Here is an 18,942-nt window from a genome sequence, read left to right as displayed (position 1 = left end):
TTCTACATAGTTCTTCAACATTCTCCTTTTTTATGAAAGAATAGAAAAATTAGGAACAGCCTTTAATAGTCCCACAATGCCATATAATAAGAATTTAAAGCTGAACTTTGGTTTCAATTGCATAGTTATGTTCAACTTGGACCAAAGTAAATATTCATTCTATAGTTGTGATTTCACTGCCCTGCCTCTCCACCTTGTCCAATCAGAGAACATCTTGCATTTATTGACAAAAATACAAGATGTTCTTTGAATTGCGACCATGCTGAGCAAGCTTACACTGGTCCAAGCTGGACCAATATGTAACTATCTAATAAACACCATAGCTGGACTTCAGCTTAATGAAGAATTCCAATCTAAGTCACCAAATAAAAATATAGCCCGCAGACAATAAATATACAAGATTTACCTATTGTATTATTTTTTTGGTAAGCCTTGCTGAATAATATCTATCATATGAGTTAATAAATATTCCTTACTTTCAGAAACTTTGATATACAACCTATTCCTGAGACTGTGATCTCTAACGTGTAACATTTTGTTCAGTTTCAGTAAAAACAAAGTAATTGGTCATACACTGATAAGCTAATTTACATGCAAATACAACAGAAGGGCTAAGGTTACCTAACCTGATACAATCTCTGCATGCAGTTCATCACAGACGTGGAATGGTTTCTCAGCAGTAACATGAAGAGAAAGAAATATACACACAGAGTGAACATTTCAGCTTGCTTTAGGAGATGATATTCAATAGACTTGATTGGAGTAATGCCCCATTTAAGTCAATGGGACAATAATACACAAAACACATCTTGGCTTTAGATTCTTACTGGTTGGGGTGAATAGGTGAATAGGAAAGCCACTTGCTCTAGGGGCACTGGTGTGTGCTTGCTCCCAAGCCCTGCTCTGTGTGTAGAAGACACCCAAAGTGGGGCTCGGCTCCGCCCCCCCCTTCCAATGGCTCCTGCTGCTGTATCTGAGCCAATGAGGAGCAAGAGAGCCAAAGCGCTTGTGCACATTGCTGGATCGAGATCAGGCTCAGGTGAGAATTTATGAGGGGGCTGCAGGGGGAGCTGTATGCAGTAGGATTTAGAATGCAGTAAGGTAAAAATCCTTCAATCTTTACAACCACTTTAAAAACTGAACAAAACAATCCCAGTGTAAACCTATAACTATGCTCTAAATTGCAAATGTACTTATGAAAGAAAAACAGTTTTACTACACACAAGCATTTAAAGATTTTAATTCTTTCTTTACATTTTAATACAGACATTCACCTGTAATTCATGTTAGGTTTTACTGCCTTCATTAACAATCATAAATAAATCTTAGGTAAGTTTTCTACTATATGTGCAAAATCATTCTGCTTTAACATTAGAAGCAATATCATTCACTGATCGATCATTGTAAATGCTGACATAATCCTCCTCTTAGCATGGTTAGTCCTTTAAGCAATTAACATGCTATAAACTATTAATGTAATAGGCGATAGTGTTCTTTAAATTAAAATCTTTTACAATTCTAAAAACATCCTTAAGTCAAAATTTTATGGTAGAAAGTCAGGCTATTTAAGATCTAATCTGCTGATATCAGTTAGCCAGGATGGCAGATTTGGACATGACAGCCCTGCATCCCTGTCAGTGCATATAGTCATTGTATACTTCTTAGACTTTTAATCTGTGCAGTCTGGAAGTTCAGCTTACGCGCCAAATACACATGTATGGTCAAATCAGTGACAGAGAATGTTTAGTGTTTTTGTATACAATATCTTTGTTTGTGTTCAGTGCTCAAATAACAGTGACTGTTAATTTAGAGGAAAAAAAAAAGTTTAAAAAACTACCTTTAAAAAAAAAAAAAGAAAAAAAAAAAAGGAGTTAATATTTCTGTCACTTCCTAAGTCAAACACTGCTCTGTTCAAGTGAAATACCCAAGTGAAGTCTTTGGGGACACTTCCATGAGTGTCCATTTCCTTGGTCCCAAGTACCAAGAGGTTCCTGCTGCCACCCTCTACCTCACACTACAGGAAGTGGATGGTGGCAAGTGCCCGTTTCCCAAAAAACTTCAGCCAGGGATTTTACTTGAACAGAGCGGCAGTCGGCATCATGAGCAGAGGGAGAGCCAAGTATTCACTCTCTGCTTTTTGTGGTAGACTTCTTGGTTTTATTTTTTTACAGACTGGGTTGCATTTAAAAATAACCTCCTTTCAATATATATTTTATTTTCCTTTTAATCATACAAATATGCAATCAAATATGAATGCTCTAACCAAGAGAGTCGTCCACAGCTTGAATTTTGGCTGATTCAGCAAGAATCGGCACACATTCCAGCTGTGAACAATGAGTCCAAATTTCAAATTGAGCTATCGTGCAACAAAGTAGATGAGTAAGGACTCATGTACACGGGGGCATTTGAAAAACTCTTCTCACCACTGGAAACTGACTGCTAGAAAATATAGGTTAAAAAAAAGCCAGTTTAGCTGCGTTTGCATACCGCGTTTGCGTTTAGAAGCATTTTTAAAAGATAACCTCAGGAGACCCTCCCAAATGCCCAGAATGCACTGAAAAATAGTAAATTATTAACTATTTCAGACATTTTGATAGAAATAGAGAAAGCAGAAGCAGAGAGAGCAGTATGTGTTGGGATTACCTGTCTTTTCTGGTTGTATTCACTATGGATCCTATCGTGAGCATAATGCAGCACGTTCTATCATTTTTTCCTTCACACGAAACCTGGAACTGACTGTGCTGGTGTACTAGGTCCATTTAAATACATGTAAAATGCTCTGGACAGCATCTGGATATTGACCTGTCAAAAAAACGCACCTAAACGCAAGCACTTGTAAATACGGTTAACCGTGTTTACACTCATCTACAAGCGTTTGAAAAGCCTGTAAAATCTACTCCTGAATGCAATTTTGGTGCGTTCAAGAAAACGGCTGTAAATGACTATGTGTACATGGACACATAGGTAAACATAAAGGAGAGTTCAGAGGCTGCTGAAAAAAACACTGAACAGCTCCTGAAAGTCAGTTTAGCAGCTGCAGTGTATATGAGCCCTAAAACAAATAAAAAAGGAACTGTCTGCATATGAAAACAAAAAAAATAATCATATGCAATATTTCATACTTACCTGACTAAAATAAAATAAAAAAAATTACATACAAGTTCTTACCATAAAATAAAAAAAAATATATATACAAAACCACTACACAATCCCTTTAAATAAGGATGGAAGACTTAGAAAAGATGGACCTGTGTAGAACCTGCATATTTGTTGATGACATTTGGGATGGCAAAGACGAAGTAAATGATGTTTTACATTTTTCCTTTAGTAAATCAAGCATATCTTGTTATACCTTTATATTGATAAAACATTTCCAGCATGCTACTTCAAATATTATGTATATATGGTGGTAAAATATACACAGACGTATTTACTAGAGTAGTATAAAGTGCAGTAACTGTGCAAAGCACCCTAACTTCTGGCAACCAACGAGCTTGCAGGTTATTGTTTTAAGATGAATGAAAAGGATGTCATAGTACTAGCACATGATCTTTACAATCTGCACTACTTTTTAAACAAGGCTGGCAGTATTTATTGTCTGAATATTTTATGTCACATATTTACATCTGTACATATTGTACAATGAAATCACCATAGGAAACACATCTGAGAGAAAAAAACAGTGCTACATATACTGTACATAAACACTTGACAGAGATACTCTTCATCAACCCAATAGATAAAAGAGAAATCTACAGTATATTCAATGTTCAACAGTACCAAAAGAAACATGTTTTCACCTTTTAGTACATCTGCTATAACACAAACTAAAACTGCTCCTCTCCCTGTAATGAAAGTGGGATCATGGGAACAACAGAAGGTACCTTCCTATGTAGAGAAAAATCTTGGGAACTGAAAGTGGTCTTTAAATCACTCAAAAATAAAAGTTAACCTGACTTGAAAAATGTTAGAATTTAAGACTCATTTTGTGATTACATTTGTATTTCAAAAATACATTACTAATAAACATACAGCAGAGGATCGGTGGATAGTCTGGTGTAAAGCAGAATCTTTTTATTTCCAGCCACCTGCAAAGCAGAGCGGACTCTATCCATGTCCACTCTGCAAAAACTGAGCAGACACAGAGGTGTCATCCACCCGCTCTGCTCTCAATCTGCAGAGGATCTGATGATCGGAACAGAATCTGCCCCGTGTGAAAGGTGAAAAGTTGAATTCCAGCTAAAATGTTTCCTCTCTCAGTTTTGGTTAGTAGGGGGAAAGGGTTAAAGCGTTACTAAACCCAGGACCCTGCATTCACTCTGTTCTCCCACAGTACACAGAACGCGGTAATGCAATTATTTTAGTAAATATAAACTGCTAAATACCTTTTCTCATCAGCAGTTAGAGCAGTCTTGTGACTTCTATCAGTGTCCAGATGACCACTGGTTAAAGCTTGTAGGAGGAGTTTTCATTCTGTTGGAGGAGGATGCAGGACCCCTGACCTCTGTCTGATTGGCCCTGTGCTAATCACGTGCACTCTCCCAAGAAAAAAACACAAATATCTATATTAATACACACTAAACTGAGCATGTGCAGAGTATCTCCACATGATATCTCTTATCACAAGATAAGAGGGGGACGCTGGAAGAAGGGGAGGATCAGAGAAGTCAGGATCAAACTTTTTTTTTACACAGTGCAGAAGATTAACCCCTTAAGTTCCACAGTGAGTATAACAAGCATGCTTTACTGAATACACAGATTGATTTTAGTGTTGTGGGTTTAGTAACACCTGTACTGTATATTAAAACCTAAAACCAAATATATAATGTGTAATAAATTGCAGCCTACCAGTCATTAGATGTGCTGTCTGCATTATTATATAAGTCTTCTATATTTTTTACCTGGGGTCCCTGCCCATAACATACTTCCTGTTATAGGCTGGCAATACTCACTTGCCATACTCTGTCACCCTAGAGCAGGACAACCGTCTTCTCCATAAAAAAGGGAAAGTGTCACTTAGTGTTCAGATAGAGATGAGCTTGGGGTCCCCTGAACTGCTCTTTTCTTACTCCAGTGAGCTGAGGGACATGTCAGACCTGCCCTGCAGCTCGCCTCTTTATGTGAGCTTTGGGTGGGAATGACCCCGTCCGCTGCTCACTGCAGTACAAAGAGCATGAATTTGGAGTTCGGCTAGAGAGGAGTTCAGAGGATGCCAATTAGAGGATGATGAAAACAATGAAACTGATAAGAGCGCAGCACAGGCAGAAAGCACAAGAAGTTATTGGCTGACAAGATTTCTCGCAGAATCAAAGTATTTTTTGCAATAAAAGAAAAAAAAAAAAAAAAACAACACAAAAGGCTTTCAGTTAAAAAGATCAAAAGGGACTATATTTGAGAAGTTATTTGTGTGATTTACATTCACTTCAAAATCTCAGCGTTTTATTTCTCCTTGTGAAGACATTAAGAAAATAAAAATGTGCTAGGTTGGTGTGCCCTCTGTTACTTGTTCTTGGTTAAGGAGCTGGAACCCACTGATGTCCTTAATAACCACTGAGAATGCCTCCCTTAGTTGCCAGCATGATCAAGCTCCTCTTGTGCAGAAGAGATGCTACCACTAGAAGGGGGAGGTGGTAGACAGGGTGGGACAGCAGGGAGCATTGGCTCCCAGAACCTGAGGGGAGGAGGCGTGGGAAGGCCATATCAGATCCACAGCTGGAGCTACTGGTGAGCACCAAGGAGGCTGTGTGCTGGGCACTCTTTACACCCTCGCTGATGGTTAACGAAGCTGGCATGTACTTAATCATCTATTCACTGGTTACTAAGGACACCAGCAAGTGGCAGCTCCTTAGCAACCATCAGCGTGACCCCAAAAATGCACCCTGGGTGCATTTCTGTTACGTTTGCTATTGACTTCAATGGAAGGTACATATTTAGTGTACTATTTAAAAGCACACCAAACGTGCAGCATGAAGGACCTTTCAAACCACAGTGCAAACATAGCTCATAGGATTTAAAGGCAAATAATTTTGCACTTTTGTCCAGCTGGAAAGGTGACGGTAAACGCGCATCATTGTGAAAGGGCCCTTAAGGCTTCTATCATGGCAGTGGGGAGAAATGCTCAATGGAGTTCTCAATTTCACCGCTTTGTGCCTTACAGAACCTAATGGGTGGGGTGGCTTTTTTTGAATCTTATCCTTTAAAACCTTGTAATGAGCGGAAACAAAATAGCATATTTTGGTATTACATTAACTAGCTAGAAAATGAGGTTAAACTTGCCCAGTACAGAATATATGTATGCACCTAGTATTCCACACTAAATCCAGCTATACGTTTTTATATGTATACAATGTAAGTGTATAGAGTCATCAGTAGAAAACAAGAGATTGTATTTAGGGCTTGTTAAATTTAATTATTTTTGCTGGCGATAATCTTGCAAAAGACACTTGGAGAAATAGGTCACTGCTTGTTGGTCCCCAATAAAATGTGTACAGCGAATTTAGAAGAAAAAAAAAAGCACTCAAGCTTTGTTCAGTCAGTCTAACCAATCAAAAATACCCCACAGAGTGAAGTTAAGTGTCTGTGTCAATGGGATTGTAAAATCCGCTTGAAAGAGGTGAAGTGCAGGTAAGGAGGAGGTCAACTGCACATGTCAATGATTTCTGGATGATCTCAGAAACGTCTCAAACAGATGTTAAATTGATGTCATTGACAGAAGTCCAAAGCTTGCTGACACAGGCCCTTTGGGTTTTTAATACTACTTTGGCTTTTGGCTACTTGGTAACTAAACTGTGTTTCTTTAGTTCCACAGATCACCTTGAAGCTGGTAGAATGACTAATGCACAAGCAGACACTGTACTCCTAAAGTGAAAAAAGTGAACCCAAGATGATTTATTGCTGAAAAGAAAGGAAAAATAATCCTCCACATCCAGAAACCTAAATGACAAATACTCAACAAAAAACTGCACCCTTAGGCCTGTGGATGGGTGGGGGAGTCACTCTTGCAAAATCTGATTTATCCAATAGTCTACATTACAGAGAAGCGTTTTATACATAGAATAAAACCAGCAGCAAGTTCCCTGCACCTAATTGCTACCTTTACCCAAATTTTACATCCATTATGAAGTAGTCTCACTCTGCCTGTTTTGTGTCCTTAATTTTCATATTATATGGATTAACAGGAGTCTAACTTCTGCTGCAGCAAATGAGGAGAGACTCCACAGTGATGGAATTAATGGAGTGAAGGTCACACCAAATCTAACTGTCCTGTATTTGGAATCAAATTCCACTGGTCCTCCTCATTCAGCTCTCTTTTTAGTCTGTAATGTAAACCTCTATAAAAGTAAAAAAAAAAAACTATTTATTGATAAAACAAATGCAATAATCACCTCGTGAAACAATGACAAATAAAAGCAGCGTAACAAAATTTTTTTTTTAAATAAAACAATAGCAAAGTGAAAATATGACACACAATATAACACTTCATTAAAAAAAAACAAACCCTTTGATAAAGTTTGGTGATGAAACGTGTCAGAGTCGAGCCGAACGATGTATTCTGTAACGAGGCATCCACCTTACATCCCCCGCCGGAAGTGACGTATTGCTCGCGAGCAATGAGATATATCGGGTGGGACGCTCGCTCCATGTGATATACAGATACCCTTTATGGTTATTGTGGATATTTTGGCATGCTTTCATTTATTTTATGTGAATGCAATACTTTCTACCCAATAAATGTTTTTTAATGGATTCACACTATGAGTTTCCTTTCACATCTTTCCCGATTACGGAGTGTAATAGTTTGGAGGATGTCCCGCCATCATATCAGTCTCTAATGAAGGGCTTGTTGATTGATGATGTGTACTACGATGACACTCACAAGTGCTATTGCCTATCAGGTTTGGATGGGCTACGATATCGGATGAGTGCCACTGAATTGGGGGAGGTTTTCCTCTGGAGCACGTGGTGACATTTGAGTGCATTTTACTCAATCAATTGTCGTTATGTTGTTCACGTGGTGATCTTGGTGGATCAATAAGGACTTTGTAGGTCAACACAATTTTCATTTCTCAGTTGGTGGACTTATGTCAAATGATTTAAATATTTGTGTATATTTATTGAAGTGTTATATTTTGTGTCATATTTTCACTTTGCTATTGTGTTTTATAATTTTTTTTTTAGGCTGCTTTTATTTGTCATTGTTTCATGAGGTGATTATTGGATTATTCACTATTAGGGCAGCTGCATGCTTACACATTTTATGTACATATTTATTTAGGTGAGTGATTTATTGTGCACGTTTTCAGGTGTTCGGTTTTATATATATTCACATCACATTTGCACGGTGAATATATGGTTTATATATTGATTTTGAAGGCTATTGATAAAAAAAAGTTTATACTACACTAAGGGCTCCATTTATAAAGATTTGTAAACAAGATTTACACACCTTTCCCCCAAAACTCACATATTTTTACTTGAATCCTATAAGACAAATGAATGCACCCTGGGTGAAAGCTGTGTGAATCATGTGTGACAAAATGTAAAAACAGACTCCTAAGCCTCCATACTTCAGTGACTGCATTTGATATTTTTTAAATCTAAGTACAATAGTTGTGAAAAAAGCACATGCAGGTTTAACTTCTTCGCGCTGACAATATGCGGCCTCTCGGCAGGTGGGCCTCAACGCTGAGAGGACGCATATATGAATACCAGAATGTAAACAAAGCTGTGCTGAGAGCGTGCGCCCTGCATGCTCCCGGTACAGTTACCGGTGGTTACTAGGAAAGCTACTGATCTCTACTTGCGATTGAGAGCTTTGCGATCATGTGACCGCTGTGACAACCAATAGCAGCGGTAACATCATCAGAAACCCTGCCTCCTGGCATCAGAAACCCCTTAAAGGGCTGGGAGTTACTGGCATTACGGGATTACCCAACACTGCATCATTATTCTTAGTGGTCTGGTGTAAATAGAGGAGTGGCAGGGGTTTTGCCATTTGTCTACATATTTTTTTCTGGACAGTGTCCCTTTTTCATCTCAAAAATTTGGGAGGCATACACACCACTGAAGAATTGAATCACGAATATCGAAAAAATGCTTGGCTTGTACCTTATTCCAGAGACTGACATGATGCTTTATACCTGACAGTCTGATATCCTGCCTTACAACACCCCTCCAGGCATATCAACTTCGAAGTAGCAAAAGGACCAGTAGTGAAGTGTCCAATGTCCAGTGGACCAATTATAGGCACACAGCGGAAAATTTTAGTTTCCTTCAGGTAACGATGGTGAAGTCATACAAAAAAAAAAAAAATTCAATCTGTGTTAAAGCATTAGGGCCTATTCACACGACTGCTTTGTAGCTTGTAGTTCGAAGTTCAAAAATGCTCAACAAACAAAAAACCTATTTTCAATAGCACTTCTTCACATCTGAGCATTCTGTCGCAAGTAGCAAAATGCCTATCGCTCAAAAAAAATACATGAGCTGCTTTTCAGACACAATTGAGCGCTTTTGTCCCCATAGACTTTAATGGAGATGCCTTAAAAGCACAAAATGAGCATTTTTTAGCGTTTTTTCAACCGTTTTGTCACACGTTTTCTGCTCAAACAGCAGCTCTGCACCCCTTCTCCAGCAGCACTACAAACACCTAGTTGAAAAATTCTGCTCCAAAAAAATGCTCAAAAACACTTGAAAAAAACGCTTGAAAACGTGACGCTCAGGTGTGAATGTATCTTTACTGGAGAAACCATAAATATAGTTACAGTTTCATGTATTTGGTAATGAACTTGTTTTGCAATTAATTAAATGCATCTATCCTCATAATGTGAGCCCTGTTTTATTTACAGATTCATTCCCACAATGAAAATAGGAAAAAATACAACAAAATATGCGCAGTTAGACTTTCCCAATGTTATGAGTAATTTGTCTTCAATTGAAACACTATATAAATATTTTATAATTAGTCAAACCTCAAATATTTAGCAAGTAAAACATAGTTCCATGTATAATCATGGAAATCAGGTACATCAGTCATATTTCACAAAAATCCATAACTGCAGATAGGGCAAAGAAGTATGCAGTGATAATTCCTACTGTCATCAGTTTCTAGTCAATGTATAAGCACCTTTCTTGTGAATATTGCTCAAGTCTGCATAATGTATTTCTCAAAAGTAAGCTGCTGTGCTTTTAATGCTGACCCATAAAGAAACTCTAAAATACAAAACTGAAAAGAAAACGCATTTCAGGCAAGACATAAATGGAGCTGCAAACCTCCTATGCTAAGACCAAAGACTACAACAAGCTTGTTTACAAACTGCTGCCACCTTAAAGCGGTATTAAACCCAACATTTTTACTTTCTCCTATATTGTATTTCTTTCTGTGCCATGATGGCAGAGAATAACGTGCCATGATGGTGACTCCTGTGCACATGTGCGGGAGTGACATCCTCACAGCCCTGCCATTAAAGTGGCAGGAGAGCACTAACCTTGGAGGAAGACCAGACAAAGATGGAAGCAACAAGAGCTGTGAGAGCTCAGAGGCGGAGGGCTTGGTTTCACAGGCATGTCTGTCACAATGTGCTACATACTACCACATAATGGCAGAAACCACCTAAGGCCTTATTAAAACAAAAAAGCAGAGTTTAATACTGTTTTAAAATGGGATTATTTCAATGATAAAATGGGAACACCTACCAAAGGTGGCAGGCGAACCTGAAGCTGTTCAGTTTTATCAGTGCAGCTATATAAAGCTAGGAATACTACTGATTGCATTTGTATTTTGGAGACTACAGCCACAATGAAAAATGCAAATGAAAGTCCTGTGGTGACGTTGGACCTGTTTAAAAGTAGGCCTTAAAAAAACAGTTGACAAGCAAAAGTCCTAGAAAGGTGATCCCTATTGGTTAGCATAGTGCATACTTTTTGCTACAATGATTAGTCCTCAAAGTAATTTAGTAATTTCCGGGGCTTTCACCCAGGAGCTTGTTCTCTTTTTGGGGATTAACCTGAATATACCAGTTTAGAATGGATTGATCCCATAAAAGTCCAGCATGTTCTTTAATTAATTAGAAAACAGTCAAATTCATCAAATAGGGTTCCTAGAATCCTTACAGCTAGAATCAGTCTTGCAATTCTTTTAAGTTATAGATACAGGGACACCTAAAACAACTATGCCTAGAAGGTCACTGTTGCTTCTGGCAACATGTACCTAAAAAATGATATAAAAATATTTTGATTTGCAGAAGAAATATTTAGCAAGATTCAGGATGAGACAATATATACTATGATTAGTCTACAAAAAAAAGTGCTATTTAATAAGTTGGCTTCAGAAATTATTAGTGGAGAGCAGACCATTCCTTTAAGAATAACGGCGTTTGTAAACAAAACTTGAGCTCATCAACAAGCAAAAAATGTATAGTAAAAATATAAATAAGTACCTTTAAGCTGAAGAACACTACGAACTAGCTTGACAAAAACCTTGTCCGCAACTTCCTTTGGAATAAATTACTGACCGCTCTGGATTTTATACACAGTGGCCATGCATTCAAACACTGCTCAAACCCTGATCAGGACAATGTGACAAAACTGATCACAGACTAATTAGGACTCATTTACACTTGCTGCTGAGGATGGAAGTGTTAAAAAAAAAAAAAAAACGGCTACTGAGCAGTGGTTTTAGTGCCCCCCTCCCCCCCAAGCTGCAAAGTTAACTGGAAGGGGTATACACGAGCCAGGTTGCGATGCTTTGCTTCATGGCAAAAATTATGCCCCATCAAGGTCAGCAGTCAATACTATTGCCAAAATTGATCCATTCAAGTGAATGGGCCAACACAATTACCCTGCAATTGCATACAATGCACTTCGTGGTGGTGTGAGTATTTAGGGGTTTAAACAGAGGCAACCTATGGCCTCCCACCCACCTGTCAGCTTCCATCTGAAAAGCAATCCACCACGGAACACTTTTCAGAGAGGCGAAGAGGGTTGCCACAAATGTAAACAAGGGCTTAGTGATAGCAGTTTATATTTAAATTTTTGCTAGAAATTGTCTGCTGCACAGCTCAAGTTTATTTAAAACCTAGTTATCTTTTAAGAAAACACAATGCAAACTAGGTTGCTTTTCCCCTTACGAAAATAGTGAAATGAAGTTTGCAGTCCAGGAGTGGTTCGGACCCTAAGAAAAGAAAACAAACTGGATTTATAAATCATCCCCCTTCTCATGTTCTTAATAAACCGATTCAGTGTTGTCCCAAAGGGATGACCTGTTTACAGGAGTAACAGAATGGAGTTCAGCATACAGGGACTATCCAGCATAGACCTGTGGCTGTAATGGAGGGGGCAGACGGTCATCCTCTACATTTTCGGAATCGATAGATGCCAAGGCTTGGGTGCTAGATTTTATGTTTAGTGGGTATTTCTCCACAATGTGCTGCACTTCACGAGTTACGTCATCTGTCCAGTCAATCAGGTCCTTTTCTAACTTCTTGGCTTCTGTCACAATACGCTCCTGCCTCTCAGACAGCTGTGAGAGCAAGTCAAGGTTCCTATGCATCTGTTTCACTCCTGGGCATGTGTCTGCGTCCCAGATGTCAGAATCATGTTTTTTTGGAGAAGCTTGGCCAGACATGTACCTGCTGAACTCTTCTTCGCTTAAGTTCAATGACTGAGCATCCAGCTTCTCAATGAATGCTATTGCACAACACTAAAGAGGAGACACAACAGAGAATGAAAATGTTATTATATTTCATAACAAAGACTATAAACATTTTGGTCATACATACAGTGGTGAAAATAATTATTTGATCCCCTGAAGGTTTGCCCACTTACAAGGAAATGAAAGATCTATAATTTTTATCATAGGTGCATTTTAAATGATACAGACAAAATAACAACCAAAAATCCAGAAAAAACACAATACAAATGCTATAAATGGAGTTGCAGATTAGTGAGTAAAACAAGTATTTGTTCCCTTGCCAACCAACAATAATTCTGGCTCTCACAGACTGGCTATGTGCTCATGTGGTACACAGATTCTTCCTGGTGCTCCTAACGACGAAGTTGTTGTTAGAAGGTGCTCCTAATGACAACTCGTTATGTGTATAAAAGACACCTGTCCACAGAATCTCTTTCTTCCATTCAAACTTTATCACCATGGGAAAGACCAAAGAGCTGTCAAAGGACGTCAGGGACAGGATTATAGACTTGCACAGGGCTGGAATGGGCTACAAGACCATCAGCAAGAAACTTGGTGAGAAGGAGACTGTTGGAGTGATTATTCGCAAATGGAAAAAATACAAAATAACCATCAATCGCCCTCGGTCTAGAGCTCCATGATAGATTTCGCCTCATGGGGTAAGGATGATCATGAGAAAAGTTAGGGATCAGCCCAGAACTACACGGGAGGAGCTTGTGAATGATCTCAAGGCAGTTGGGACCACAGTCACCAAACAAATCATTGGTAACACAATATGCCGCCATGGACTGAAATCCTGCAGCGCCTGCAAGGTTCCCCTCCCCAAGAAAACACATGTAGAGGCCCATCTGAAGTTTGCCTACGAACATCTAAATGATTCAGAGAAGGATTGAGAGAAAGTAATGTGGTCAGATTAGACCAAAATTGAGCACGACTCACTGTGTTTGGAGGAAGAAAAATTCTGACTATGACCCTAAGAACATCCCTACAGTAAAACACGGAGCTGGAAACATTATTCTTTGGGGCAGTTTCTCTGCTAAAAGGTACAAGCTGACTATGCCGCATTGAGGGGCCGATGGATGGGGCAACGTATTGTAAAATCTTGTATGAGAACCTTCTTCCCCCAGAGAACACTAAAGATGGGTCGTGGATGGATCTTCCAGCATAACAATGACCCAAGGCAACAAAGAAGTGGCTCAAGAAGAAGGTCATGGAGTGGCCTAGCCAGTCTCCAGACCTTGATCCTATAGAGAATTTATGGAGACAGCTGAAACTTCGAGTTGCCAAGCGACAACCCAGATACCTTAAAGATTTAGAGAAGATCTGTACAGAAGAGTGGACCAAAATCCCCCCTGAGATGTGTGCAAACTTGGTAATCAACTATAAGAGACTTCTTACCTCTGTGCTTGCCAACAAGGGTTTCTCCAAGTCCTAAATCATGTTTTGCTTGGGTATCCAATACTTATTTAACTGCAACTCAATTTATAACATGTATCGTGTTTTTTGGGGATTTTTGGTTGATATTCTGTATCAATCATTTAAAATACACCTATGATAAAAATTAGAGACTCATATCTTTGTAAAGTGGGAAAACTTAAAAAATCTGCAGGGGATCAAATAATTATTTTCCTCACTGTATTTACCTTCCAAATGCACATACATTCCTATTTTGCCAACGTATTGTGCAGTTTTACCAGATTCTAATGTGCAAATATACAGTCAACTTTGCAAACAACCTCCAAAGTCTTTGTAGCGCCATCAGATCCTATGTGTTGTTAGAGCTGAAGCTCACAGACTACTTGTTTTGCTCTATATCAGGATTAAAGAGGAAAAAAAGGAATGCTTTCAAATAACTCCCTGCAGTCAGCTAAACCACAGAAGTACCTTGCTACGTGTAAAATGATTAAAAGATTTTATCAACTTTTTTTCCTTTAAAATTCATTGCTGTCACATGACCACAAAGGCTCTGAGTTTATACAGACAAGGCGGCTGGTGGATGCATCGGTTTCCTCCTAGCAATGTTATCTCCAGAAGTACCTAGCCAGTGGGCATAAACATTAGGGCTAGAAGGTGCTGGGCCGGGCAGAACAGGTGGGGCGGAAGCAGGGCCAGACGGAGGCATGGCTGGGCAGGACCAGGGTCAGAGCTGAGTGGGACATTGCCTACACAGACAATGGTACTAGGAAGTAAGTGCCTTTGAGCAGCCACACTGCTGTCAGTGAAGCACAGAATTGCTGAATGTCTAGATTAGACAGTTATTTCAAATCAGACAATCAGCAATTACAATAATGAATAGTATAAAAGGTTTTTATATTATGCATACTAATCAAGTGTAAATTTAATTTTTTAACTGGTGTTTCACTTTTATTCCTAAAATATTCAGAACTTTAAAGTGAATCTGTGGTCACTTAAAAAAAAGAGAAAAAAACTGCTGCAGACCACCCCTGGGACCCTAAAGAGCAGGAAATAGTGAAAAGCTCCTTTATTTACTGGTTCTAGCCAACTGGTTCGTGAGACCACTTGGAGTTGCTAACTACACTATGTAAAAGCCCTGTTTAAAGAGTAACTACAGCATCTAAGGCTGGCCAAACATTACACAATTTTCTTGAGAATTTTGCTTTAGATTTACCAAAAACCATATACTATGAGGTCAAAACAAACAAAACTTTCAATTGTACAATTAGGCAGGCCCTTGAACTACATAGTTGAAGGTAAATCTAAAGGAAATTGGGCAAAAATTGGACCGAAAATTGCATAGTGTATGGTCAGCCTAAGTAAAGATTTTTTTTTTTACTTAAGCTGCTTTCACACTAAAGTTTTTGAGGCAAAAAAAAAAAGCGCCTGAAAAGCTCAAGAAAATGCTTCCCTATTTATCTCCATGTATGTTTTCACAGTGTGGCTTTGCGTTTCCGTTGCGGTGCAAAAAATCCTGCTTGCAGCGTTTTTGGAGCATGTTTGTTCAGTTCTCCCAAAACGCCTCTTCCCATTGAAAACAATGGAAACCGCCTCAAAAATGCACTAGAGAAGCGTGTTTGGTGAAGTTTTTCAGTGACATGTTCTTTAAAAAAATGCACTGCAAGCACAGCAAAAGCGCCATAAAAATGCATATGTGTGAAAGTGCCCTAAGGGGTCTAACAAAAGAAAAAATTCTACGTTTCAACAATTTACATCAAAAAGAGGAATTATTACTTGCCAATTCCTGTATCTTGGAGCACAATACAGGACACAGGTAGAGTATTCATAAACCATGGGTTATATGAGAGTACCTTCAGGTGATTGGACACTGGCAAAGCTTCAGAGGGACATGCTCCCTGGGCGCCTCCCCTAACCTACTCCATGAGACCTCAGTTTTGCAGGCAATGGAGAGTTAACCTAGGAATGGAAGGGAGGGTGTCCTGTGTCCTGTACTATACTCCAAAATATGGACTTAATTGTACAGTACAGGGCACAGGCAAAGCATTCATACACCTCGAGACATCCTCAAGCAATGAATAGGAAGAGTAAAAATGAGGCAAGCAGAACTGTGCCAACAGGCCCAAACAAAGATTAGAAGACCCAATCTCACATAAATGGATTACAGAGGCTTGGTGCCAAAATGCTCAGGAAACTCCCACCGATCTGGTGGAATGGGCATGTAAAAGGCTCAGGAGATTTCCCTATGAAAAGTTAAACTCTTGCAATCAGATTATATATCCATCATGCGATGGTGGACCTTGAAGCAGAGTGTCCCTTGAGGGGTCCCAAGGACAGGACAAACAAGGAGTCCATCCGTCTGATTGGAGCAGTAGCCGTGAGATCTATTCTGATGACTCTATTTCCAGCAACATAGAGATTTCTTTTGAATACTTAGGAAAAGGGCATTAAGATGGTAAGACAATGAATGTCCTTGTTGAAGTGAAATACTGAAACCATCTTCAGGAGAAAATAAAAGAATCATGTTTGACTGCCAAGGCTACTTTGGAGGAGAGATCCTCTAGGGCAGTGGTGGCGAACCTATGGCACGTGTACCGCAGCAGGCACGTAGAGCCCTCTCTGTTGGCACGCTAGACAAGTTGTCCCAGCAGCTGAACATCGGATAGCGGCACACATAGGGGCCAATGCACATGCTCAGAAAGGAGTAGTGGCGCCAAGCGATGATGTCACGAGCTGCAACTCATTAGCCACAACTCGTCCAGTCAGTGTGCTGCTTGGACTGGGATCAATGGACTGCGATTTTAGCAGAAGCCCCCACAGGCCCACAAGGTAGGAAATGCAGTCAGATGCCTTTTTTAGAGCAGACCAAAACCTGGTGGTCAGTGGAACTTTACCCCCTCGTGCTGTGGTCAGTGGAACTTTGCCCCCTCGTGCTGTGGTCAGTGGAACTTTGCCCCCTCATGCTGTGGTCAGTGGAACTTTGCCCCCTTTAATTGTGCAAAAGCATGCCAAATGCAAACTTTTACCTTACAATAAAAAGCTGTTTATCACTGAAAGCTCTGTTATTGTTTTTCTTTTAAGACAAAAGATGTTAATGTAGGAGTAGTTTTTTTCTAAACTAAAATCTCAGTATTCAGGTTTAATTGCAGTGTTGGCACTTTGCAATAAATAAGTGGGTTTTGGGTTGCATTTTGGGCACTCGGTCTCTAAAAGCTTCGCCATCACTACTCTAGGGGAATATCACTGATAACTTCAAAGGGTGGTTTCTGCAGGGCAGAGAGAACCAAGTTGAGATCCCAAGGAAGCATGGGATGCAGCATGGGAAGCCTAATATGAAATATGCCTTGAAGAGAGGTCCTTACAAAAGGAGAGTGAAGCTATAGGCCTTTGAAATGGATAAGACTGAAACCTGACCTTTGAGAGAGAACTTGCTTAGTGACAAGTTCTGGTCAAGACCCGTTTACAGGAAGGCCAGAATGCAAGGTACAGAGTAATCTCCTGGATTGAAGGGCCTGTGCTTACACCAGGTAAAAAAGGATTTTCAGGTGCTGTCACAGGATTTTCAGGAGGAAGCTTTGCTTACTTTTAGCAAGGTAGGAATAACAGAATCAGAAATCCCTCCTTTAAAACATGGGTTTCAACTGTCATGCCATTAAAGCGAGTGACTGAGAAGTAGAAAAGAACAGAGGGTCTTAAGATAGCAGATATGGCCTGTTGGGAAGAGATCAGGGGCCATCTGCATAAAGTCCAAGTATACCTGTGTACCAGATTTTTCTGGGCCAGGTTGGTTAATCACTATTTTTCCCTCTTGCTCTATTTTCTTGAGCAGACGAAGTAGGATTTGCACTGGATGGAAAACATAAATTAGCCTGAACTGAGACCAGGGGATTATCAAGGCATCTGAGGCTAGAGCTACAGAATCCCTGGTTCACGCAACAAACAGAGGTAGTTTGTTGTGCCTGGAGGCTAGGATATCCATGTCCAGAATCCCCCATTTGGGACATATCAGATTGAAGACATGTGGATGAATGGCCTATTCCCCTTGATAAAGTATGGTGATTAAATTGTTATGGTGGCAGTTGTCCATTCCTCGGATGTGGATTGCAAAGACTGCAGTACAATGAGTTTCTGTCCATGAGATGATTGGGTGCCCTTTCAGAAGTGGGGTCAAGTGTTGCAGGGTCGACCTGACTGTTCTGAGCTCCAAGATGTTGGTGGGGAACTTGTTTTCCCCCTGTGACCATTTTCCTTGGACTGTTAGGGTTTGGCACACCAGTCTTGGAGACTTGTATCTGTTGTAATAAAGATAGAAAATTCCTTGCTTGGCTGGACAGGAGCATGGGTAAATTGAAAGGAGGAGCCTGCTAGTTGGAGAGGGCGCCCAAGGAATTGCCCAAAAAGGTAGCCTCGAAGAAGGCTACCATTAGGCCTAGAAATCTCATAGGGAATCTCATTGTATTTTTCTTGCATCCCAAATCCCTTGAGCATCTACTGTTAAAAAAAGCACTTTTTCTGGGAAAAAGACTTTTGCTTGGGATTTATCCAGGACCAGACCCAAGTATTCCAGGCGAAAGGGAAGGCTGGTGAGCAGATTTGTTATATTTGATCACCCAGCCAAAGGCCTGGGGCAGATTAAATTGTCTTGTGGACATTTTCTGAGAGCTGCAAGGGAGATGAATCTTTCAAAAGAAGGTGGAATAGAATGAACACCCGTGTTGGGCTTTGGTACCATAAACAGATTTGAGCAGAAGCCTTTTAACCTGTCTTGTGGCAGTAATGGCACAATGTTTCGCTTGGATAACAGGTGCTTAATGGCATTCTGCAAATCTAACAGTGCTTGG

The 18,942-nt window shown here is 39.8% G+C and overlaps 1 protein-coding gene across 3 annotated transcripts in view; it reads right to left on the bottom strand.

Annotated features, from left to right (window-relative positions):
* Positions 1-1,224: 1,224 nt before the first annotated feature.
* RABGEF1 (RAB guanine nucleotide exchange factor 1) overlaps positions 1,225-18,942 on the bottom strand; it is an 81,546-nt gene continuing 63,828 nt past the window's right edge. For all 3 annotated transcript variants that reach the window (XM_089683800.1, XM_089683801.1, XM_089683799.1), the window contains one exon: positions 1,225-12,697. In XM_089683800.1, coding sequence (XP_089539926.1) covers positions 12,299-12,697 — 399 coding nt within the window. In that variant the 3' untranslated portion in view covers positions 1,225-12,298. The remainder of the gene's footprint in view (positions 12,698-18,942) is intronic.

Source organism: Staurois parvus, unplaced genomic scaffold (genome assembly GCF_062004578.1).
Source record: "Staurois parvus isolate SC_StPar_1 unplaced genomic scaffold, SC_StPar_1.0 ptg000321l, whole genome shotgun sequence".
NCBI classification, from domain to species: Eukaryota; Metazoa; Chordata; class Amphibia; order Anura; family Ranidae; genus Staurois; species Staurois parvus.
This window is presented reverse-complemented; position numbering and strand designations above follow the sequence as displayed.